General features: G+C 34.3%; 3 protein-coding genes across 3 annotated transcripts; 2 read left to right on the forward strand and 1 right to left on the reverse strand.

Moving 5' to 3' along the window:
* The first annotated feature begins 6,945 nt into the window (after positions 1 to 6,945).
* Positions 6,946 to 16,451, forward strand: LOC112006841 (DNA mismatch repair protein MSH6). The gene is given in 23 exon segments (XM_024039146.2): positions 6,946 to 7,389; positions 7,392 to 7,820; positions 7,823 to 8,002; positions 8,549 to 8,645; positions 8,944 to 9,046; positions 9,143 to 9,196; positions 9,317 to 9,332; positions 9,335 to 9,390; positions 9,665 to 9,733; positions 9,863 to 9,946; positions 10,414 to 10,608; positions 11,140 to 11,690; positions 11,774 to 11,903; positions 12,531 to 12,622; positions 12,736 to 12,914; positions 12,992 to 13,194; positions 13,307 to 13,408; positions 13,807 to 13,969; positions 14,336 to 14,625; positions 14,704 to 14,841; positions 15,289 to 15,368; positions 15,506 to 15,605; positions 15,880 to 16,451. Coding segments are annotated over 23 exon segments (3,648 nt in total). The 5' UTR covers positions 6,946 to 7,217; the 3' UTR covers positions 16,045 to 16,451.
* A 1,589-nt stretch (positions 16,452 to 18,040) lies between these two features.
* On the forward strand, positions 18,041 to 22,953 carry LOC136064300 (DNA mismatch repair protein MSH6-like). The gene is made up of 8 exons (XM_065765875.1): positions 18,041 to 18,136; positions 18,535 to 18,697; positions 19,064 to 19,353; positions 19,432 to 19,569; positions 20,017 to 20,096; positions 20,234 to 20,333; positions 20,609 to 20,738; positions 22,265 to 22,953. The coding sequence occupies exons 2-8, from the start codon at positions 18,613 to 18,615 to the stop codon at positions 22,525 to 22,527; spliced, it is 1,086 nt and encodes a 361-aa protein (XP_065621947.1). The 5' UTR covers positions 18,041 to 18,136; positions 18,535 to 18,612; the 3' UTR covers positions 22,528 to 22,953.
* A 167-nt stretch (positions 22,954 to 23,120) lies between these two features.
* Positions 23,121 to 26,293, reverse strand: LOC112006842 (uncharacterized). Its single transcript, XM_024039147.2, has 7 exons — positions 25,990 to 26,293; positions 25,698 to 25,769; positions 25,085 to 25,155; positions 24,537 to 24,675; positions 23,792 to 23,872; positions 23,575 to 23,682; positions 23,121 to 23,363 (listed from the first exon to the last, which is right to left on the reverse strand). Exons 1-7 carry the CDS (start codon positions 26,122 to 26,124, stop codon positions 23,295 to 23,297), a joined length of 675 nt encoding a protein of 224 aa, XP_023894915.1. The 5' UTR covers positions 26,125 to 26,293; the 3' UTR covers positions 23,121 to 23,294.
* Between the last annotated feature and the right edge of the window lie 340 nt (positions 26,294 to 26,633).

A 26,633-nucleotide genomic window follows, 5' to 3' on the forward strand; every position in this document is an offset into this window, starting at 1 on the left:
AGCCAACCTTAATCGTTACAATGTAACATGAATACAAAATTTAAAATTCAGTTTTTAGCTAATGGAAAACCTAAAAGGTGTGGGAGCAGAATCAAATTAGCAAGTCATAGTAAGGGGAACCAAAGTCTATTCAAGAGCACACATAAAATACCCATCTAAATTATAAGCACAATACACAAAAAGAAATTTAAAACCTTTCACACACATTCATACTTTAAAAGCACAATACACTTTTTTTTTTTTTTTTTTTTTTTTTTTTTTTTTTTTTTTTTTTTTTTTTTAAAAAAAAAATTTAAAACCATTCAGACACATCCATAACAGAACAATACACAAAAGAAATTTAAAATCATTCACACATATTCATACTTTAAAAGGAGTTGAAAGACTAGTACAATTAGAACTTCACACATTTTCCACCACAATAAACTTAAGTTCCCATAGCACATAGAACTATGAGAAGCAAACAAATTTAGACAAAACTAAACTCTTTTATCCTATATAACAGAATAAGAAAGAATGTTATTTATGTTGAGCAGATGTTGATTCTCCTTCTTTCCAAACTTGGATATCTCTTGAACAAGAGTTAAAGGTGTATAGCCAAAAGAAACCTTAGACACAACCTTCTCTGCTATAATGTGAAATGGTAGGATACTAGAGATCACCCTAGATATGGTTGTGGGTGGCAGGGCTGGTCCAAGAGCTGCCTTGTAGCTAAACAGGAATCGCTTTCGACAATAACATCTCTAATCCCCACATCTTCTGCCAAAATAAGGCCTGTGTCCACTGTTATTGCTTCAACTTCTAGAGCTCCAAGAGAGAAAGGAATTTTTTCGCCTGCCAAATTCTAATGATTACACCTACTCTGTCTCATCGACAAGTTATCTAGGTCTTTTGATGCCTTCTTAATCAAACTCAAAATATTAAATGCAATCTGCTTTGCCAACCTTGCAAGGATCAAACAATTAATAAGTTCCAAATAAACATAACATAACAGTGAATTAGAAATTTAGATTCATCATGCGTATCCTTTCCACCACCCTTGTCTTTTTGGCAAAGAACTAACTAGCTAAAATGAATGAAATATTAATAAACCTATTACACATAAGGCATCTCTCAAAATTAGCCACAAATTCAAAACACTCAAAATCCAATAATCAAGCTATACCCAAAATCATTGAACAATAGCTAAAAGTATTTTAGATGACAAAGACAAGGATTTTAATCTATATATCTAATACATGGGACAAAAACTAATCCAGGAATTGTCAAATTAAATTCCAACCAACAAAATCAACCAAATTTAACAAATAATGAAATCCCTCTTAACTCCAATCTGCAAGGATGCTCATATTCGTAAGAATACAGTCTCTAACAACTATTAGAGTGTATACAAATCCATCCTCCTTCCCATCACTGAAGAACCACAATTAGATTCGTTTTGGGTTTGAACCCTAACACTTAAGAGTCTAATCAAAACCCATCAAAAATACCAAAATACAGAAAAACCCATAACAAATCCCGTTATTAATGTCCAAAAAAAAAAATCCAGACCCATCAACCATTCGAAATCCAAATTGGGTAAAATAGCAAATCATGAAAATAAACCTTAGGATCAAAACACCATGCTCACGGCGGCTTCAGTAACAAAATCGGCGACTTGAGTGGCGGTGTGTGGTGGGTGGAGGTCTGAGCAAGAGGAAGCAGAGAATTTTTTTTAATTTGGTCTGATACCCGTTTGTGATCTGGGGTTTAAGAGTGCTGTTATTGTATGAGGTAAGGTCTATTTAAACTCTTACTTAAATAATGATGTGGCGCGTTATTATTGGCTGGCGTAAAACATTGGTTTTACGCCAGCTCCGAACCGAATTTAAACTCTATATAAATTGGATTATATGGATGTGGACCTTACCTTAACTTCTTAATACATTATTTGACTTTTATCAAACACTAAAAATGTAATACCTGGAAAAAATAAAAATAAAAGGAGGGGTATTTAAGTAAATTTGTTTATGGGGTCAACTTTTATAATTAATATTACTAAGGAGTTTTTTAGAAAATAAGGTTGAAACCCTAGTTTACATGGTCTAATTTTAAGTTAGCGTATACTGACAAATGTTTTGAGAGAGTAGACTACCCAAAATACTAAAGTAGAGAAGGTTTGACTGCACAATTGAGGTAAGAGCCTAAAAATCTCTTCCTGTCAAATCTAAACTTTATTTAGAATTAGAGTTTTTTTTTTTTATGTGGGTATTTTGACCAGGAGTGAAACTATTTAATTATTCAAGAGTTTTAATAATGCAAACGAAGAAAAGTTTAGATTTATATTTCGGTCAATTGGACGCTACTACCTATAGATTTTTCTGTGCTCAGCATTTTAATATTTATTTATTTATATATATATATACACGCTTCATTGTGATAAGCGTAGCTAGAAGTTGTGGATTTTATGCGTGATGGGTCTGAGGGTCAACTTTCTGCACAGTTTCGTTGTTTAAGAAACTGTGCCTGAATTGATGGAATTGGAAAAAAAAAAAAATGAAATGAAGAAGAAGAAAGCTGTAAAGTGTAGCACACATCCTTGTCTAGTGTGACATAGTACTATTTCTAGGTGCTATAGCCTTATCTTTTAAGGCATAAATGGTGGCAGAATATATATATATATATATTTATAGAAAAATGTTATGATTAGGTAGAATTTAGGTGTGAAATAAGCAAACAATTATGAGATATTTTTAGTAGTCTTTTTTTGGTCAGGTACCATTATAAGTCTTTCTTGAATTATTTGATTATTGAGTAAATTGTGCTTATAAATTGTTAGGTGAGATCTAAGGAAATTAGAGAAAGTGTTAGGGAGAAGTTCTTTGTGGTGAGCTAGCTGAGGTAAGTAACCTTAACCTAATTGGTTTTATCTTTGCATATTTTAACTACTGAAAATTGTTTACAGTTGTTACAGTTTATTTCTATTGTATTACTGATTTCAAGTAAAGAATTATCACAAATATATCTGATTACCGAATATATGATGTATTTTATTTAATTGTTTTTAGCTATACTAATTCAAAGTAAAGAATAAAGAATTTCCACAAATAAATATGAACATTGAATATAAGATTTATTTTTTTTAATTTTTTTTTTAGCTATATTGATTTAAAGTAAAGAATATAGAAATATCACAAATATATTTGAATATTGAATATATAATTATATATATATATATGTATGTATTTGAATAAGATATATTTTTGTTAGAAACTATGATTTCATATATATGATTATGGACAATTTGACTATGAATTGATTTTGATACCCAAACCAATGGGGTTATTCATTGGTAATCTGATACCTAGCCAATGGAGGTTATTCATTGGTACTCTGATGCCCAATCATGGGATATAGCGTGGCCATAGTCATAAGATTGTTAAGAATATGAATTATGTTTAACTATTATAAGTCATTAAAACTGCTTATGTATTTTTGGAACCTATTGTAAGTTATAACTTTGATATATGGAAACTAACTACTTTCTAAACCATCTATGATATAATTGTAAGATTAAAGTATGTGATCTATTTGCAAAGTATTATTTTAAGATTATGAAACTTCTTTAGCTATTTTTGAAAACCCATAGCATATTATAACTTTTGAAGACTTATATTACGTCTTATTACTTTACAGATCTATTGCTGGATAGAACTTATTCGGACTTTGGTTACTTATTGAGTTGTTAACTCACCCCCCCCCCCCCNGAAAACATTGGAAGAAAAACCTAATCTAACATGTTAAAGGCAAACAAACAATCAAATAGAGAAATAGAGACTCGAAAACAAAAAGAATGGTCAAAACAAAAGCATATTATATAATGAAATAAAGAAACAGAAGTAGAAAAACTTGGATTAGGGTTTCTGGGCACGAGTATGTATGCGCATACATAGGCCTGCGTACGCAGCCTAGTTGTATGCGTACGCATACTTCAGGTCTACGTACACGTGCAAGAAGTATGCGTATGCATACATGCCCAGAAAGCCCTAGCCCAGACACCAGAACGTAGAAAAAACATAGCAGAAACTTAAAATAGAGAAACTAACAACCTAAACATGCTTCTAATATAAAAAATAAACAACCTAAACTAACAACAAAGATATCCCAAACAAAATCTATTTCTAAATATGCATTGGATCTAACAACGGACAAGAACAACACTTAACACATCAAAACATGCTCATCAATATATCCAATCATTAAACTCTCCAATCAAAACATGATGAGATACAACAAGACAAAATTAAAAACAAAGCAAAGCATATTTCTAAGAATATATAACATATAAGTCAATTAAGAATGACAAGAACACAAGTTATAAAAACTGTAATCAAGGAAAAGCCATGAAGAGAGACTCACCTTACTTATGGAACACAACTTGGTTGATATTTAACCGGCCATTCAGTGCCTACACAATAAGATTCACTAAGATATCAAAGCAAATAGAAGATTTGTAATCACAACTCAAAAACAAGATTGGTTTTGAAAAGGGTTTGAGAAATTCAAATGAGAACAAGTTTCTACCTTAAAATTAACTAAAAAGAGGTTTTTTGAGGATTAAAAAAGGTGCTTGGTGGCTGTGTATAGAAGATGCAGAGAAAAGAAAGAGTTTTTGAAAGATATTAGGTCAAAAATCCACTCTCTCTAGCTAGGGTTTGAGTTTGGAGGCATAAGGTTGTATTTATATGTTTAAATTGAAGCCTATGATGTCTAATTTCCAATGAAATAAATTTCACTCAAAAAATCTTTGTGGATCAAAAGTTATGGTCAAAATAGTGAGAAAATGTCATTTTTTAGCATCGTTTTCAAAGCGATTTGAGCACTTTTAAGTTGTCATTACTTCCAAACTATCAAAATAAATTCAATTACCTTTTTGTAGACATGTTAAGCTCATCATTGGGACCAGAGACTAAAATTTATTAACAGGTGCAAAATGCGGTGTCTACATTGGTAGGGAAGTTCTAATCAAAGCCATTGCATAATTTATCTCAACATGATGAGTTAGTGTTGATGGGGTCACTATGGTTGAAGTGGGTGATATGTGCATCACTAGGATTACAGCTTGCTTAACTCACAATTTGGTTTTGGTAGGTTATGGAGAAGGACAAAAGGCGTGTTTTAGAGAAATTAATCATTGATTTGGACCTTATGCAACAAATTGTTATATGAGAACGACATAATAGATCCTTGAAAACTCGCTATGTCTACCTTAAGTATCATAGAGAGTTCAAGCAACACTCAACAACGGCACCCAAATCTAAACTAGATAGCTTAATGTCAAGGGTAGTTTAAGGTAAATTTTGATGGTGTGATAATTAGGGAGGAAAATGTTGGAGTGAGAATGGTTTTATGAGACTCGGAGGGGTTATTAATTGTTGGGATGTCTAAGCAATGCTAACTCAACACATTTTGTGATCTAATGCGAGAATTTAAAGTGATGCATTTTATGAAGAGTTATTAGTTGCTTTCAATATCCTAATGATGGTACTTGTTTAACACTTTTTTGCAAAGCTTTCAATTTCATATTTGCTTCTTCTTCTTTTCTTTTTTTTCTTTTTCTTTTTAACAACTTTATTGGTTTCTTTGTACTAATACAACCATGATCATGCAGAATCATGAAATTCTAACTGTTTTATTGGCACGTTAAATGTCTTTCACACAAATATGACCATACTTATATGAAGATTTTTCATATACGTAAAATATTTTAAATTTAAATATATATTTTTAAAGATTTGTAAATTATAAATGGTGTATTTTTATTGAATACCTTGATTCAATTTCAAATAGATTCTTTTAAAATCTCGCTCAAATTTACGGCCCTAAAAAATATAGTCTAATCTAGGGCTGACTCAACACATTTTAGGGCCAAATGCAAGTGTAAAATGTATTTTTATTTAATATTTTTTAAGCGATACTTGAATTATAAAAAAGTCCAACATTTTTTATATAATTTATTACATTAATTAGACCATTTTCATATATTTATAAAATGTATTTTAGAATAGTATCATAATAAATATCATGTTTTAGATAGTTATAGTCTCTCTTGGCAATGTTGACTATAGTTATTGAATAATAATTTCAGTAATGAATTCGTCTCAAAAGCAATTAATTATAACTATAATTTTTATAAAAGAGAAAGAAAGAGTAAAATTTTTGGAGGATTGAAATTTTGATTTCTTAGATTACAACAAACATAATAAAACGTATTAATAAAATGTTTTTTTTTTTGAAGGAATATTAGCAAAATGTTGAATATAAAAAAGAGTATATTATTTTTTTAAATGTCATTTATTAAAATTTTGGGCTTTAATTAAAATGTTTACATTGTACCATAAATAGACAAGATATTCTATTGCTCAATTGAAGATGTCTTTTTTCCTTTCTATCGGCCTATAAAAGATGTATTTTTTTTCTTTTTTTTTTACTTTTTCCCCAAAGTGAGAGGTTTTACTTTTTTATTTTATTTTTTATAATGTGTTAGTTTTGAGCAATAGTAGAGGAGATAGGGAATTCCCCTATTTTGATACCATATTAAATTATTAATTGGCCAAAAAACTTAAGTTGTGATAAAATAAAGTTTTAAATTAAGTTAAAATACCAAGTACTAACTCAACTTACAATTTTTGGAACTCTAGGGATATTAATTCAAATCCCTTTTCTCTACCGGTAGCGGTGAAATTAGTATTTTCAAAAAAAAAAAATTATACAATTTGTAAGTTAAATAAAAAATAATACTAAATTACTATCACATATTTTTGGTGGGATGATCATATCATAAGTGTAAATAATTGTAGGGTAGAAAAGCTAAAGGTCGGGTTTGAATTTTCAAGAGGGAGAGTAAGTACATATAGTCTACACAGGTAATTTTAAAGTAAAATTTATATCTTTGTATTAAAAAAACTACTGTATACAGTTAAGAAGACACAAACACAGGACAGGAAGCCAAGCTTTACAAAAAACGAGAGGATGGATGCGCCAAACCAAAATTCCCGCCAAAGCCCATCTATCTATCTCCGAAACCCCCAAACCCCGGGAATTTTCCCGCCATACCCAAACTCACACTCCCGAATTTCTATAATCTAAACTGACCTTTTATTTTTATTTTTTCATTTCACTTTCTCTTTCTCATTTCTCACACTCTCTCATCAAACACATTTTTCATTCAAATCACAATGGCACCGTCACGGCGCCTTAGCAATGGCCGATCCCCAATCGTAAACCAACAGCGCCAAATCACTGCCTTCTTCACCAAAACGACCTCGTCTTCTCCTTCTCCATCTCCCACTCTTTCCAAGCAAAATTCCAAATTTTCTAGTTCTGTCCCTAACCCTAACCCTAGCTCTACCCCAATTCCAGTCCAAGCCCTACAACCCCTTCTCCTTTCCAAACCAGGTCCAAGAACAAGCCCCTCTTAGTCATCTCCGCATCACCGTTAACTCCTAACGATAAGAGATCGTACGGAGATGATGTTGTGGGGAAGAGGATTAGGGTTTTTTGGCCCTTGGATAAGGCGTGGTATGAAGGCACCGTGAAGTCTTTCGATAAGGTAGCTAACAAGCATTTGGTTCAGTACGAGGATGAAGAGGAGGAGCTATTGGATTTGGAGAAGGAGAAATTTGAGTGGGTCCAAGAGACCCTCAAGAGATTCAAGCGGTTGCGTCGGGGTGCTTTGGATTCGAGTGAGGCGGTGGAGATTGTTGAGGAAGAGAAGGATAAGGCGGTACAGAGGCGGAGAGGCGAGGATGGTGATGATTCTAGTGATGAAGATTGGGGAAGAATGAGGAAGTTATGGATTTGGATGAGGAGGAAGAAGAGGATGTTGTGAAGCGGTCGAAAGGGAGGCGTGGTGAGAAGTGGAAAAGGAAAGCGAGTGAGGGAGAGAAGTTGGGGTCTGCTAAGAAGAACAAGGGAGGTTTCAAGTTTTCATTGGTGGAGCCTACTAGTAATAATGCTGAAAGTAAGTAAAATGGAGTATTATATATGCGTGTATCTCATTGGTTTACTATTTGGAGACAAGAAATGTTAGGGTGAAAGAGTATATGTAGGAATCGTTTATGTTATAGCACAGGTTGCAAATGGAATAAGTTGTGTAATGTATTATTTGAAGAATTGATAGTTCATATGTGCGGGCTGTTATGTGGACCTCTTTATTTTTGGATGTATCTATTGCAATGAATAAACCATGTTTTTTGTATCGGGTTTTTGCAGTAAATCTGGAAGTTTTGTGCTAAAGTGTAATTGCTATGTTTGTATTTTTTTTATCAAATTAGAAATAGAAAGTGTACAAGTCATTAGAAAACTATGATTAGTTCTTAATTTATAAATTAATGTGTCTGTATTCACTGTTTTCTTATAATTTATCACTTAGTATGTTTTCCTTCCTTAGTTGTTCCTTGTTTTTGGTTCTGATGTATGCTGTGAAAATGGAAGTTACAATTACAGGAGCAGATATTTGCGATTTACATCTTATTGAGAACTGAACTTGAGCTTGCATTTTCTGTAGGTGGAAAGGCATCTAATGAACTTGGTAATGCCTTAAGGGGTGATGCCACAGAGAGGTTTGGTACGCGTGAAGCTGTAAAGTTTTGCTTCCTTGGGGAGTGAGTTCTCAATAATTTTGTAGCTTATTTTTTCCAATTATCTTTTGTCCAATAACTGCACTTTATGTCTAATATTTTATGGAATAATATACCTCTCTTTACTACTGCATACATATGTAATTGTGTGACAGGATTGGAATGTGTTGAGTGGGAAAATGGAAGTAGGCATTGTTATGCTAAGATTTAGTATAGAAATAATACTATGCTCAAATTTCTATTTATAGCTTTTGTGGCATTCAGATAGTAATGTGGATAGCCTTACCATTCATATATGCTGAAACTGTTAGTCTTGATACAGAGAACGCAGGGACGCAAAAAGAAGGCGTCCTGGGGATGCAAACTATGATCCGAGGACACTTTACTTGCCTCCCGATTTTCTTAAGAGTTTATCAGGTGGCCAGGTGATTGCTTATTTGCTTTCAGACAATATGTGGCTCAATGATCTTTATGTCATTTTCACCTTGTATTTTAATCTAGAGACCTTTATTTTTGTGCAGAGACAATGGTGGGAGTTTAAGTCAAAGCATATGGACAAGGTGTTATTTTTCAAGGTATACATTACATGTAGCTGATTTTAACTAAGCAAAGCTAGATTCTGTTATCCAAGTTGTCATTGTCGTTACTGCAGTTAAACTGTTAAAGTAATAATCATTTCATTTTTGCTGGAGCAGATGGGAAAATTTTATGAACTTTTGAAATGGATGCACATATAGGAGCAAAGGAACTTGACTTGCAATATATGAAGGTATTAATTAGACCGGGTGCATTCAACACTGATATTCTGTTTTTGTGCAATGTCCATCTCCCCCCCCCCCCCAAAAAAAAAAAAAAATCAGTTATTGTTCACTCTGGAGGGTATTGCATCATCTAAATAGTCAGAAGAAAAGGAGAAAAAAATAACAAGATGTGTTTTCATTCTAACACATATAGTTTTGATGTTTGTTTTAGTATATTCATGATGTGCAACCCCCCTCCCCCTTTTTTGTAAGTTGATAATTGACAACTACTTGCATTTGTAGGGAGAACAACCGCATTGTGGATTTCCAGAAAAGAACTTCTCAATGAATTTGGAGAAATTGGCAAGAAAGGTTGGCTCATTCATATATCTCTATTTCCGGTTGGTTGTCTCTATTGTGTTCATGCTGTTTAGATTTCTTTGATGAGCCCATTTTGTACACTGGAGATGAAATTTAATATAAGCTGTCTTGACATAGCAGGGTTATCGGGTTCTTGTTGTAGAGCAGACAGAAACCCCTGAACAACTAGAGCTTCGTCGCAAAGAGAAAGGTTCTAAAGATAAGGTCTGTGTACCTAAAACTACTGAGAAGATATGTAGATATTCTAATATTATTTTGTATAAAGATAAAAATCTGATTCTAGTGGTCTAATGGTTAAGTACAATCTAGGAAATTCCTGTTCAAAGATTAATTAGATGGTTAATTTATTAAACTGACGTGTGGACCTCTGTCTTGATAGTATTAACTGAAAGTTTGAATGCATTTTTGTGACGGTTATAATCATACTACCCTTTCAGAATGGTTTATGGCTTAGGATGTTGATTAAAGAATCATTATGGGTAAAGTATTATATATGGTTGAGTCATCATCTTGTTACTCCACTCTTTGATTGTTTAAGGTAATTATTGTCTTAGTTTGGTGTCTATCTTAATATCCCAAGGTGGATTTTTGAAAGTGAAAAAAGAAAAAGAAAAAGAGATAAAGATGAAATAAATGTTCAGCATTTTTGACATTCTTCCTTGTGTTGATAGGTTGTGAAACGTGAAATATGTGCAGTGGTTACAAAAGGAACACTTACTGAGGGAGAGATGCTGTCAGCAAATCCTGATGCTTCTTATCTAATGGCAGTGACTGAAGGCTGTCAGAGATTGGCAAACCAAAATGCAGACCGCATTTTTGGTGTTTGTGTGGTTGATGTTACAACCAGCAGGATTATTCTTGGACAGGTATGAGTCTAGTAGAATCTTCAAGTTCAACAGCTTACATGTGTATCTCCTGTTCTCAGGTGTAACATGTATGCGGGTGTATGCTACGGAAAATCAGACTAATATGATTTTACTGAGACTCTTGTTCTGTATGCTGGGTTGGATTGATTAGTTGTCAAATGAGAAGTACTCTTATGCATCTGATCCTTTTTTTTCTTCTTCTCCTTTTTGGATTGTGCCCTGCTGCCCAGTTGGGGGGTTGCTTAGGGACTATGTGCATGATTTTTAATATTGTGAAAAAGGTCTTATGGATTGATTGTAGGTTGTCTGTGTGTTTTATTCTTTTGTTAACAATTGGCTGTGACGGGTGGCCATTGCATTCCTTTTTTTAAGCTTCAGTTCTGAGTATTGTCATGATCACAAGTCTTTACATATAATAGACAATGCTCTGCACTTTGCTGTACATTTATCAGATTTTGCATTAATAGCTCGATTAAATCATGCATTTTGTGTGGGATGTGGTTTATATGACTAAGCATGTTACTCTACCAGTTTGGGGATGATGCAGAGTGCAGTGCCTTGTGTTGTCTATTGTCCGAGCTAAGGCCAGTGGAAATTGTAAAACCTGCTAAACAGCTCAGTCCTGAAACAGAGAGAGCGCTGCTGAGACATACAAGAAATCCATTAGTGAATGATTTGGTTCCACTCTTGGAATTCTGGGATGCTGAGAAAACCGTGCATGAATTCAAAAGTAGCTACAGCCGTATTGTTGAACAATCAGTTTCTGGATCTTTAAATGAAACAAATTTGGATGGTCTTCAGTCTCAAGTGGAGGAAAATGGGATGGGCTGGCTACCAGATGTTCTGTCAGATCTGGTAAAGGCAGGCGAGAATGGCAGCTATGCACTTTCTGCTCTTGGAGGCACTATATTCTATCTTAAGCAGGCTTTCCTGGATGAGACGTTACTTCGATTTGCAAAGTTTGAGTTACTTCCATGCTCTGGTTTTGCTAATATCGTCTCAAAACCATACATGGTTCTTGATGCAGCTGCCCTGGAGAACCTTGAGATTTTTGAGAATAGCAGAAATGGAGACTCTTCAGGGTAACCTTTATGTATGCTCATATACATACATCTTTATTGCCATTTTCACCTTCTTCTGATAGTTTTTTCCTTCCTCTTTTAAGGACGCTCTATGCCCAATTGAACCACTGTGTGACATCAATTGGGAAGAGGTTGCTCAAGACTTGGCTTGCAAGGCCTTTATATCATCCAGAGTCAATTAGGGAACGGCAGGATGCTGTCGGAGGTTTGCGGGTGAGTTCCACATCGATATGCTTCTTATATTCCACTATTACTAATTCCTTCCAAGGTTTCTTGGTTTGACATATCCCTCAAGCTATAGCAAAATGATATCGTTGGCTATGGTCTTAAAATTTTCATTTTTAGGATATATGTTAGCAATTTTGTTTTTAATAAATTATCTTTTGATGTTTATGGACTTCTTAAATAGAGAACTTATCAAAAAAAAAAGAAAAAAAAAGAAAAAAAAAAAAGAAACTTAATTAGAGTAGAACATATTTCAAATCCTAATGATTGCAACTTTTGCCTTTATTTTTTTTTTCTTTTAAATTGGGGAGGGAGAAAGGGTGATTTCATATATTGCTTTTGGTGGAGGGTTTTAAGCGGTTGATAATTCATATGATAACATTGAAATGATAAGTCCAAGTTATGGTCTGAGCCTGTTGCTCTTTGTTGATTCTTAAACAATGATATATATATATATATATATATGACCTACATGGACTACTTAAATTGTTACTGTTACACATCATACTATGCTTGTATGAGGCAGGACATGAAGATTTTTTAGCAGTGTTTTCACAGCCGTTCACTTGACATCAAGGCTTTTTGGCAGTATTTGATATTTACTTTTCTTTTTAGGGAGTTAATCTAGCTTTTGCACTTGAATTTAGAAAAGCACTGTCCAGGCTACCAGACATGGAGCGGTTGCTTGCACGTGTTTTTGCTAGCAGGTAAAGCCAATCTGACTAGGAACACACGTTTGTATTAGAATATATATATTAGATAGATAATCTATTGATGGTTATGAAGGATGATTTATGTTATGGACATTAATTTGATGCAGTGAGGCTAATGGAAGGAATGCCAACAAAGTGGTTCTATATGAGGATGCAGCAAAAAAACAGCTCCAAGAGTTTATATCAGTGCTACGTGGTTGTGAATCAATGGCTCAATCATGTTCTTCTCTTAGTGTTATTTTGGAAAATGTTGAATCTAGAGTCCTTCATCATTTGTTAACACTTGGTATGAGCAGCTTTGATTTTTTAAGCAATATGCTATTCAAAGAGTCTAGTTTGGTGTCTTATCTTTTATATATGCAGGTGTAGGTCTCCCTAACATTGATTCGGTTATAAATCATTTCAAGGATGCTTTTGATTGGGTAGAAGCCAATAATTCAGGACGTATCATACCTCATGAAGGAGTTGATCTGGAGTATGACTCTGCCTGTAAAAAAGTTAAGGAGGTTGAGTCTAGTTTAACAAAACACCTCAAGAATCAGCAAAAATTACTTGGAGATGCATCAGTAAGAATTTTTTCACAAACTGTTTGGTCTTTGAATTTTTAGTAGTCTACTTCTTTGTTTATTTATATTCAACAACAATAACCAAGTTCTGCTATTTAACAATCTGTAACAGATTACATATGTCACAATTGGAAAAGAGGCATATCTCTTAGAAGTACCAGAAAGTTTGCGCGAGAGAATTCCTCGTGACTATGAGTTAAGATCATCTAAAAAGGTGAAGGCAAAAGTTGTGAATGAAGTAGCTACACTGATTATTTTTGATCCTGTAATTGAACATATTTTAGATACCTGGATTAATTAACAACCAGGTGTAATGCCTCTTTCTTATCTTAGTTGCAACTTAATGGAAAGCATTGAGCTCTCATTATGACAATCATATTGATCTGTGAATTTTAATGTGATAATGCAATGAAGTAATCTCTGTCATGTTGAATAACATGGCATAGTTTATAGTAGCACTAGGATTTATTGATTCTTTTGGTTAAGATTTTATCTTTGCCAGTTTCAATCCCTAGTTTAATTAATTCTAAAGTGCCTTATTTAGCAGCACATTAATTTGGGTTTTATATCTCTTAACTATTTTTTATTTTGTTTCTTGCCTGGCATTTTCAGGGCTTCTTCAGGTATTGGACTCCAAGTATCAAGAAGTTGTTGGGAGAGCTTTCACAAGCTGAGTCAGAAAAGGAATCCATGCTGAAAAGCATTCTTCAGAGGTTGATTGGACGTTTCTGTGAGCATCATAATAAGTGGAGGCAATTAGTTTCTGCTACTGCAGGTATGCATACCCTTCTCTTTTTCTCTTTCAGATACACTCAAACATACATGCAAACAAGTGTGATTGTGCATATAGAAGAGTGGAGATGTCACAAGGTCATAGTTCTCTTTTGGGGAAATGTTACATTGTCATAGTCCTCTTTTGGGGTAATAATGGTAGTAGATCTTTAGATCACGATGGATTAATGTCTGCTTCTATGGTATCTCAAAATTTAACTTTATGTCTTGGAATTTTATTTTGTTACTAAGTTATCTGACATATTGTCAGATTTCATGTTTTCATGAATAAAAGAACAATATTATATACTAGTTTACATTATACAAAATGTATTTCATTTTCTATGGCTAAAATTGGTACATGTTGCAGAGTTGGATGTTTTGATCAGTCTAGCAATTGCAAGTGAATATTATGAAGGGCCAACAAGCCGACCAATTATATTAGATTCTTCAAGTCCGGATAAAGTGCCATGCTTTTCTGCAAAAAGTCTAGGACATCCTGTTCTTAGAAGTGATTCTTTGGGCAAGGGTACCTTTGTTCCCAATGAAATTATGATTGGTGGTTCTAGTCATCCTAGCTTTATCCTTCTCACTGGTCCTAACATGGGGGGGAAATCAACTCTTCTTCGCCAAGTTTGCTTGGCTGTGATTTTGGCCCAGGTAATGTTTTTGTGGTTTTTGTTGTGCAACTCTTAAGTTTTATTATTTTGTGGTTTTCACCTAAAAGGTTCTTTTCAGGTAGGAGCAGATGTCCCTGCAGACAGTTTTGAGTTGTCACCTGTGGACCGAATCTTTGTTCGGATGGGTGCCAAAGATCACATCATGGCAGGCCAAAGTACATTTTTAACTGAACTCTCAGAAACTGCATTAATGCTGGTGAGATTTGTCAGTGTATCAAAGGATTTTCATTGCACACTATTGTTATGCCTGTGATTTTATAGATTATTTGTAGAATCAAAGACAACATTTTTGAGGATGTACAAATTGATTTGTCTACCCATATTGGTTCTGATTTTTAGCACAATTAATTAGATCTTAACTATCAAAGGACAAGCCTATCACAAATTTCTCCACAATTACTTTATGTTGAGTCGTACTAATAATTTCCCCAGTTACATTCTAAATTTCATTATTCTTGCATATTTGTCCTGTATCTCATCTCATGAGAAGTTTCTTCTTACATAAGAAAAACTCACTCTTGTTTGATCATTATGCTTTAGAACTTTTAAAGAATAGTTTGCAAAAGTAAATTTTATAATGAGTTAAGATGAATATGATTGAATAATTTTCATGCCATTGACATATTTTTGATGGTTGATGCAGTCTTCTGCAACTCGTAATTCATTGGTGGCATTGGATGAACTTGGACGTGGAACATCAACTTCAGATGGGCAAGCGATTGCGTATGTGTAAATTATTGGATTAACTTGTCTTTCAGTGAATTCAATATTAATGATCAATTCTCTACAAATTTGCGTTTTCTTTGAGGGGTTGTATCTGGTTGACCTTTGTTTCTACTTTGGTTTTCTATCCATTGCAGTGAATCGGTTCTACAACATTTTGTCCACAAGGTGCAGTGTCGAGGAATGTTTTCTACTCACTATCACCGATTAGCTGTAGACTATCAGAATGATCATAAGGTACCTCTGCTTTTTCTGTTATTTTTCTATTTCATCACAGATGTTGATTCACAAGCTAAGGGTATCTTCTTAATCTTTTATTAATCTTCAAAAAACAAGACAAATGAGTTTTTAGCATGATTGGCCATGTAATAACCATATCATATATAATAGTATAATAGTTTACATTAGATTCATCATGGTTTAGACATAAAGGCCATGATATTGGCACTCTACCAATGGGCACAAATATTCTGAACATTGTCTAATTTGTTGTTCTTCATGTTTGGAATAGGTTTTGCTGTGTCATATGGGATGCCGAGTTGGGAATGGAGTTGGAGATGTGGAAGAAGTTACATTTCTATACAAGTTGACACCTGGTGCATGCCCTAAAAGCTATGGTGTTAATGTTGCACGGTTAGCTGGTAAGATTCTTTCTATATTATTGCCTCTTTGTTGAGAAGCTCTCTTCATTAACCAGAAGAAACGTAGCTGAGGTACAATGATTTGGTTTATGTGATTTTAGACTGTTAACTATGATTAGGCTTTCAGAGATAAGGACCTGGGCCTGAGGGTATTACTTGTGCTACCTTAGTTAAGAACCACAACGTTCTGGCCTCTCTCTCATCACATCTCTGTCCTGGCCTCTTGCTCTCATCACATCTCTCTCTCTCACGGCGGCTTATACTGATCAGTGTTTAAGCTGCTTCAGTTCCACTTGGTACCACTGTCCGGCTTGGGTCTGGCAGCGTGGTCCTGGTGGTGTGGTTCTCTGATGGCACTCAACCTCGCCTCTGATGGCAGTGTGGTCCTCTAATGGTCCTCTGGCTTATACTGATTGGTGTTGATTGTGTTTGGTTTTTTTTTTTTTTTTGGCTTGATTTTGGCTTTGAATTCTGATTGGCTAGATCAAATGCAAGGTAGATGCGAGTTTGGTGGGTTTGCTTGGTGGTTCAGCGTGTGTTGTTGATGGTGGATCAGTGGGTTTTTTTTTTTGGGTTTTTGATAAACTGTGTTGATGGTGGATCAATGAGGTTTTTTTTTTGGTTCTGTGTTGGTTTTTTTAATAGGTTTTGCTGTGTCATATGGGATGCCGAGTTGGGAATGGAGTTGGAGATGTGGAAGAAGTTACATTTCTATACAAGTTGACACCTGGTGCATGCCCTAAAAGCTATGGTGTTAATGTTGCACGGTTAGCTGGTAAGATTCTTTCTATATTATTGCCTCTTTGTTGAGAAGCTCTCTTCATTAACCAGAAGAAACGTAGCTGAGGTACAATGATTTGGTTTATGTGATTTTAGACTGTTAACTATGATTAGGCTTTCAGAGATAAGGACCTGGGCCTGAGGGTATTACTTGTGCTACCTTAGTTAAGAAGCTCATTAGGTGGATATGGTAGCATAGTTAAGAAGCTCATTCTTTTTGGGAATGATCTCTTTGCCCTTTATGCTTTTCAAAGCTACTACTATAGGAGTTAAGACTTAAGGGTACTTTTACGGTAAAGATGAGAACTCGTTTATAGGCCTCATGCCCTCCTTACAACTACTTGGGGAAAAAAAAAAAATGCTTACCCCTGCAAATTATCAGTTTTTGTTTATGAAGGCTTTGCCTAATACTACTTACCAAAAGAGATTTTGCCTAAAACTCCTCTGAGCACCAGAATGCTAAATGCCATATTTAAGCATATTTTAGCATTAAGGCATTAAAAGTGAGCAACATTAGGTCTTGTAAAATTGTAAAATTGTAAAAAAATTTGGCACTGCATCTCAAATGTAAGATGGCACTGTAGCAATATTTTAAAACAAAATAAATTTTTTTATTCCATGTATTTAATGTATCTGCCACTTTCTCTCTCTTCATTTTCTCTGTTTCTCATCTCTCTTTCTCCACAACGTTCTGGCCTCTCTCTCATCACATCTCTGTCCTGGCCTCTTGCTCTCATCACATCTCTCTCTCTCTCTCACGGCGGCTTATACTGATCAGTGTTTAAGCTGCTTCAGTTCCACTTGGTACCACGGACGGCTTGGGTCTGGCAGCGTGGTCCTGGTGGTGTGGTTCTCTGATGGCACTCAACCTCGCCTCTGATGGCAGTGTGGTCCTCTAATGGTCCTCTGGCTTATACTGATTGGTGTTGATTGTGTTTGGTTTTTTTTTTTTTTTTTTTATAAATCATTTCAAGGATGCTTTTGATTGGGTAGAAGCCAATAATTCAGGACGTATCATACCTCATGAAGGAGTTGATCTGGAGTATGACTCTGCCTGTAAAAAAGTTAAGGAGGTTGAGTCTAGTTTAACAAAACACCTCAAGAATCAGCAAAAATTACTTGGAGATGCATCAGTAAGAATTTTTTCACAAACTGTTTGGTCTTTGAATTTTTAGTAGTCTACTTCTTTGTTTATTTATATTCAACAACAATAACCAAGTTCTGCTATTTAACAATCTGTAACAGATTACATATGTCACAATTGGAAAAGAGGCATATCTCTTAGAAGTACCAGAAAGTTTGCGCGAGAGAATTCCTCGTGACTATGAGTTAAGATCATCTAAAAAGGTGAAGGCAAAAGTTGTGAATGAAGTAGCTACACTGATTATTTTTGATCCTGTAATTGAACATATTTTAGATACCTGGATTAATTAACAACCAGGTGTAATGCCTCTTTCTTATCTTAGTTGCAACTTAATGGAAAGCATTGAGCTCTCATTATGACAATCATATTGATCTGTGAATTTTAATGTGATAATGCAATGAAGTAATCTCTGTCATGTTGAATAACATGGCATAGTTTATAGTAGCACTAGGATTTATTGATTCTTTTGGTTAAGATTTTATCTTTGCCAGTTTCAATCCCTAGTTAAAATAATTCTAAAGTGCCTTATTTAGCAGCACATTAATTTGGGTTTTATATCTCTTAACTATTTTTTATTTTGTTTCTTGCCTGGCATTTTCAGGGCTTCTTCAGGTATTGGACTCCAAGTATCAAGAAGTTGTTGGGAGAGCTTTCACAAGCTGAGTCAGAAAAGGAATCCATGCTGAAAAGCATTCTTCAGAGGTTGATTGGACGTTTCTGTGAGCATCATAATAAGTGGAGGCAATTAGTTTCTGCTACTGCAGGTATGCATACCCTTCTCTTTTTCTCTTTCAGATACACTCAAACATACATGCAAACAAGTGTGATTGTGCATATAGAAGAGTGGAGATGTCACAAGGTCATAGTTCTCTTTTGGGGAAATGTTACATTGTCATAGTCCTCTTTTGGGGTAATAATGGTAGTAGATCTTTAGATCACGATGGATTAATGTCTGCTTCTATGGTATCTCAAAATTTAACTTTATGTCTTGGAATTTTATTTTGTTACTAAGTTATCTGACATATTGTCAGATTTCATGTTTTCATGAATAAAAGAACAATATTATATACTAGTTTACATTATACAAAATGTATTTCATTTTCTATGGCTAAAATTGGTACATGTTGCAGAGTTGGATGTTTTGATCAGTCTAGCAATTGCAAGTGAATATTATGAAGGGCCAACAAGCCGACCAATTATATTAGACTCTTCAAGTCCGGATAAAGTGCCATGCTTTTCTGCAAAAAGTCTAGGACATCCTGTTCTTAGAAGTGATTCTTTGGGCAAGGGTACCTTTGTTCCCAATGAAATTATGATTGGTGGTTCTAGTCATCCTAGCTTTATCCTTCTCACTGGTCCTAACATGGGGGGGAAATCAACTCTTCTTCGCCAAGTTTGCTTGGCTGTGATTTTGGCCCAGGTAATGTTTTTGTGGTTTTTGTTGTGCAACTCTTAAGTTTTATTATTTTGTGGTTTTCACCTAAAAGGTTCTTTTCAGGTAGGAGCAGATGTCCCTGCAGACAGTTTTGAGTTGTCACCTGTGGACCGAATCTTTGTTCGGATGGGTGCCAAAGATCATATCATGGCAGGCCAAAGTACATTTTTAACTGAACTCTCAGAAACTGCATTAATGCTGGTGAGATTTGTCAGTGTATCAAAGGATTTTCATTGCACACTATTGTTATGCCTGTGATTTTATAGATTATTTGTAGAATCAAAGACAACATTTTTGAGGATGTACAAATTGATTTGTCTACCCATATTGGTTCTGATTTTTAGCACAATTAATTAGATCTTAACTATCAAAGGACAAGCCTATCACAAATTTCTCCACAATTACTTTATGTTGAGTCGTACTAATAATTTCCCCAGTTACATTCTAAATTTCATTATTCTTGCATATTTGTCCTGTATCTCATCTCATGAGAAGTTTCTTCTTACATAAGAAAAACTCACTCTTGTTTGATCATTATGCTTTAGAACTTTTAAAGAATAGTTTGCAAAAGTAAATTTTATAATGAGTTAAGATGAATATGATTGAATAATTTTCATGCCATTGACATATTTTTGATGGTTGATGCAGTCTTCTGCAACTCGTAATTCATTGGTGGCATTGGATGAACTTGGACGTGGAACATCAACTTCAGATGGGCAAGCGATTGCGTATGTGTAAATTATTGGATTAACTTGTCTTTCAGTGAATTCAATATTAATGATCAATTCTCTACAAATTTGCGTTTTCTTTGAGGGGTTGTATCTGGTTGACCTTTGTTTCTACTTTGGTTTTCTATCCATTGCAGTGAATCGGTTCTACAACATTTTGTCCACAAGGTGCAGTGTCGAGGAATGTTTTCTACTCACTATCACCGATTAGCTGTAGACTATCAGAATGATCATAAGGTACCTCTGCTTTTTCTGTTATTTTTCTATTTCATCACAGATGGTTGATTCACAAGCTAAGGGTATCTTCTTAATCTTTTCTTAATCTTCAAAAAACAAGACAAATGAGTTTTTAGCATGATTGGCCATGTAATAACCATATCATATATAATAGTATAATAGTTTACATTAGATTCATCATGGTTTAGACATAAAGGCCATGATATTGGCACTCTACCAATGGGCACAAATATTCTGAACATTGTCTAATTTGTTGTTCTTCATGTTTGGAATAGGTTTTGCTGTGTCATATGGGATGCCGAGTTGGGAATGGAGTTGGAGATGTGGAAGAAGTTACATTTCTATACAAGTTGACACCTGGTGCATGCCCTAAAAGCTATGGTGTTAATGTTGCACGGTTAGCTGGTAAGATTCTTTCTATATTATTGCCTCTTTGTTGAGAAGCTCTCTTCATTAACCAGAAGAAACGTAGCTGAGGTACAATGATTTGGTTTATGTGATTTTAGACTGTTAACTATGATTAGGCTTTCAGAGATAAGGACCTGGGCCTGAGGGTATTACTTGTGCTACCTTAGTTAAGAAGCTCATTAGGTGGATATGGTAGCATAGTTAAGAAGCTCATTCTTTTTGGGAATGATCTCTTTGCCCTTTATGCTTTTCAAAGCTACTACTATAGGAGTTAAGACTTAAGGGTACTTTTACGGTAAAGATGAGAACTCGTTTATAGGCCTCATGCCCTCCTTACAACTACTTGGGGAAAAAAAAAAATGCTTACCCCTGCAAATTATCAGTTTTTGTTTATGAAGGCTTGCCTAATACTACTTACCAAAGAGATTTTGCCTAAAACTCCTCTGAGCACCAGAATGCTAAATGCCATATTTAAGCATATTTTAGCATTAAGGCATTAAAAGTGAGCAACATTAGGTCTTGTAAAATTGTAAAATTGTAAAAATTTGGCACTGCATCTCAAATGTAAGATGGCACTGTAGCAATATTTTAAAACAAAATAAATTTTTTTATTCCATGTATTTAATGTATCTGCCACTTTCTCTCTCTTCATTTTCTCTGTTTCTCATCTCTCTTTCTCCACAACGTTCTGGCCTCTCTCTCATCACATCTCTGTCCTGGCCTCTTGCTCTCATCACATCTCTCTCTCTCTCTCACGGCGGCTTATACTGATCAGTGTTTAAGCTGCTTCAGTTCCACTTGGTACCACGGACGGCTTGGGTCTGGCAGCGTGGTCCTGGTGGTGTGGTTCTCTGATGGCACTCAACCTCGCCTCTGATGGCAGTGTGGTCCTCTAATGGTCCTCTGGCTTATACTGATTGGTGTTGATTGTGTTTGGTTTTTTTTTTTTTTTTTGCTTGATTTCGGCTTTGAATTCTGATTGGCTAGATCAAATGCAAGGTAGATGCGAGTTTGGTGGGTTTGCTTGGTGGTTCAGCGTGTGTTGTTGATGGTGGATCAGTGGGTTTTTTTTTTTGGGTTTTTGATAAACTGTGTTGATGGTGGATCAATGATGTTTTTTTTTTGTTCTGTGTTGGTTTTTTTTTTTTTNTTTTTTTTTTTTTTTTTTTGTTTTTTTTTTTTTTTTTTTTTTTTTTTTTTTTTTTTTTTTTATAAACTGTGTTGGGGTTTTGGGTCTTCACAGTGGTGATGGAGGTGATGAGAGAGAGGGAGAGAGAGAGAGACATAAATATATTTTATTGTGTAAATATATTATTTTAATATATTGTATAATGAAATAAAAGTTGGGATGTTAGGTGTGTTGGAAAATGGTATGGTATAAATGATAAAGTGAGTTTTGAGATGGTAAAATAGAACTTTTTGTAAATTCTGGATGCGAATGCTATTATTGATTGCCATTTTGTTACTGGGTGTAATTTTATTAGTGCTTTTTCATAAAGTCCAGTTACTATTATTTATTTCAGGACTTCCCGACTCTGTACTTCAAAAAGCTGCTGCTAAGTCCAGAGAATTTGAGTCTACATATGGTAAACACCTGAAGACATTTGAAGATAACTTGTATAATCAAAGTTGGATTGGGGAAATGGTAGAATTTGTCAGAAAGTTTATAGACATTACAGAAAATTTTAGTTGCAAAAAGTCTCCGGAGAGCACTGGTGCCAGCTTCCTGACTGAACTTCAACATAGAGCACAAATACTTTTTACTTCTACAGCAAAGTTGAACTGATTGAATGTATTGCTTTGTGAGACTTGGGTGGCCAAGCTTCAGCCGTTAATGATGTAAATTTAGAACCGTTTATCATGATTCCTCATGCCTACTTCCCAGTCACTGTCAATAGTGTTGAAGCACAGTTTTCATATTTTCAGGACTGGCTGAGGCTGTAAAGTGAATATCCAGCCATTCTTGACAGAACTTGCTATATAGAACGACACTCAGTCTAATTTTCTTGTGTAAGAATCTCACATTTTAAGTTGGAGTGACCAACATTTTTGTATAGTAATTTGCGAGAGAACTTTTTAGGCTAATTTTTTAGTGTAGCTGCTGTAAATTACAGTTGGATGTCACATTCGATATGGTGGCATCAACTTTCAACCAACAAAACAAAAGTTGTTGGCTTTGTCTTTAATCTATAAATTTGCCTGTTCATCCGACTGACTTGTTTTTGAAGATAACACATATAGGTTAAATTAGGTTGTTCATCTAACTAACTGGTATAGCTTTCACAATGTTTCAAACTAACTTTTGGTTTTCACTTTTAATTTTTGGATTGATGGGTCAGTAGGGTGAGGTGGATAAGAACTGTTATGTCACGAACTTGATAGTGCAAAATGCAAATAGGGATCTACCTGATCTGAATTTTTCATGAAGGATTCTTTTCTTTCTTTTTTTCTTTTTCATTTGTATCCCAAAAAGGGGGAATTTTGACAGTGAACATTGATACAAGGCTCTGATTCAAATTTAAATAATGATAGACTACTTTAGGAGGATTGGCCTTAGACTGAATGATGCTGCTCTTCATCTTCGTTGGCTCCAATAAAGTTTGAGGTGTCATCATCAGAATCCTGATAAATCAATAAAAATCAGTAAAGCTCCAATACATTTCATACAGCTTCAATTAGGTGTTCCTAATATGTCTTGACAATACAAATGAAAACTCACAATCATTCCCATATTCCCATCCAAGTTTTACTTAAAAAGTAGAACCTATTCTCTGTTAGTTGAATTACTCTACTTTTTTTTTTTTTTTAATTGGAGTAAGAAAAGGCCACCAACCTGGTACTGGTACTGGTACTGCCTCCGGATACTATTTTGAATTGCTGTGATTGTCCACATCAATATCAACATTGGGAAAATAATTCCAGTAGCCCTTAGAATAAGTACCTGCAAAATACAAGAACTTGATCAAATTAAATGATGCGGAATTAAGAATCTAGTTCAGAATCCCAGTTGCAGAACAACACAGGTGAAAAATGAAAAGGGGCTGACTTACAGTAAGAAGTGTGAAGGGGTAATCTTCCGTACCACCATGAAGCACGGCAAACATATGTTTCATTAGCAAGACCACTGTAAACTGCAAAATTCAATCAAACAAATAATCATATATCATATGCAAACTAAGTGGTGGATCATGTTATAAATTTAATTAATTGAAATCTAATATTATGTGAGATGAGAGAGCATTACTCCCAAAATACTAAATAACACTCAACCACAAAGTCATTAGCTTCTAAAAAAGAAACTTAATAATTGATTTTCCTTTCAAAAAATTGTGGGCTTGTGGCCCCAACCGTAAAAACAAACCCAAGTGTAGGCAGTCTGAACTTTGAACACATACTTAGCAGACAAACTATCAAATACAGAACAACTGTACACTTAGTATATCCAACTAAAAAATTTCTATTTTTATATTTAAGGTCAATGTACGTTAATAAGTTTACAGCTTAAATCTATGTGGCTGCCAAATCGCATGCAAACAAATAGTCAACCAAGTACGCAATATTAGTAATCCTATCCATATTTTCCAAATAATCCGATTACAATATGTGTTTATAATAATTGTACTAAATTAATCATCAAAATTTTTTTTTGTTTGTTTAAAAAAAAAAGATTGTATTAATTAACAAATAACAACTAGCTATTATAAGATAAAAATTACACCACAAAGCAAGGTGTCACTATAATATGGGGGTACCCTATAAATAAGGTAAAAATGGATTTGAATCAGCCAAACTTACAGTTAGAGCCAGTGATCGACAGCAAGATGCACTTCTGTGTGCGGCGGATGTACACTCGGGATACTCACTTATGGCTACTAATCTTGCCCTTATTATTGTCTCTTCTTCTCCTCTTGGAATTTGCAAGCCATCTCTGTTACTGTTAATTAAAATATAAATACTTGAATTAATTATTAGTGTTTTACTATGAAACCGAAAAATGCCAAAATGGGTTTTGGGTCAAGGCCAAGTTTGCACATTTTAACGTTGCTCCTGGTCCTACTCTATAATTTGACCCAAGAAAAAAAATGTCCCATGTTAACAAAAAAAAAAAAAAAAAACAATTAGTTGCAAGGCATGTTTTATGGAATATTATCCTTTTTTTTTTTTTTTGAGCAATGTGGAATATTATCTTTTGCGGATTATTACTTCAATCATAAACTACACGAAAATAAAGGTGAGTGACTTTTACTGGAATTTAAAAACGAGCCACTTGTCACGCTCATGCGCCCTTACTTTCTAAGTTGTGTAATAATAGCTAATAACAAATAATGGATTGGAAAAAGTACCTAATGGTTACTGCTTCATCAACCAACGACTGAGACTTCTTAGAAGGTGCTGTGTATCCTGGCTCATATTGCTGCGAAAATTCACATTTTATTCTCATTAATAATGGAAAACTTGTCACGTCTCTACTTATAAAAGCTATGGATATGGACAGCAATCAAAACATTCCCCAACTGATTTATTACTGGAAGATGATTCTATTCTCTCGTTTTTATTAAGGAAATATGATTAAAATTTTCAAAATACAAAATGAGTTTTGTTTGTGTATGTCACGGTGAAACCAAATGACATTTCAAATTCTCATAATTATAAAAAGAGAGAGAAAAGAGAGACAAAAAGATACTTAAACATAAAGGAAAGTTAGGCAAACGACAAATTTGAGATACCCAAATTCTAAAACCAGAATAAGAGGATGATGATGCAAACTAATTTTAACAACTCAATCTTAAAAAAGACAGACCCAGTTTGAGCTTGAATTACAAGAAAAGAAAAGGAAAGAATTCATTTAATACAAAAGGTATTTTTAAAAACAAAAAGTTTCTACAGCAGAAAAAACAGAACATTAAAAAAAAAAAAAAAAAAAAAAACCTTAGAACTCAAAACTCAGATACAAACCTGGAGGCATATTTCACAGGTGGTGTTGCCCTTCTCGTTACACCACCTCTGTATACAATCCCTGTGTGCAAACTGAAAACAAGAAAACAAAAGAAGATGAAATTTTGTTGTGGAAACACAAATTGAAAAGCAAGATTAAAAACACACCCACATAAATAAATAAATAAATAAATAAAAAAGGTTAGAACCTTGTTTAATATTACCAGGATTAAAACACACCCACAGGAACAAAGAAATAGAACAAGCATTTTTTCCTTTTTTTTTTTTTGCTAAACGCAAGCTTTTTCTTTACCTTAACGGTTCCTGAACAAGCACAAGGAGCTTCCAAGCTCTTGCAGCTCTGTAATTCTTCTTCATGGCAAATTCTACAGTATGAAAATGCATAATTTGATTTCAAATCATCCACAAAAACTACAACATCTCCCATGTTAACCTCTCTCTCTTATTTCAAAAATTCTCTGTTTATTCCTTTCTCTGTCTCTGTCTCTCTCTCTCTATGTCTCCCTCCCTCTATTGAGTTTTGCACTTTAAATAAAACAGAAGGAAGTTGGAGTTACAAAATTGCCCCTGTTTTTTGAAATGGGAAAATGGAAATGAACATTCGCTTTGGTTTTAATACTTTTGTTTATAAATTGTGAGTTGGGCAGGCATGAGGTTTGTCTGAACTTGGAAGCTGGATCATGACGCGTTTTGAAGAAATCAAAAACTTGAAGTGAAATCATTGACATTTGACGTAATAAATTTGGGCACGAGAGATGGGAGGATTCTTAAACTTCGGGTCAAACATGCCTCAGTCTACCATATATATATATATATATATATAAAGGAAAATTGTAAATTACACCTTTAATATTTGAGGTTAATTAAATTTTATAATTTGAAATTTTAGAATTTAGAGGTCTAAAATTTAAACGCTTTAAAACTTTAAGAGGTAAA

This window comes from Quercus suber, unplaced genomic scaffold (assembly GCF_002906115.3).
Source record: "Quercus suber isolate HL8 unplaced genomic scaffold, Cork oak 2.0 scaffold_660, whole genome shotgun sequence".
Classification (NCBI taxonomy): domain Eukaryota; kingdom Viridiplantae; phylum Streptophyta; class Magnoliopsida; order Fagales; family Fagaceae; genus Quercus; species Quercus suber.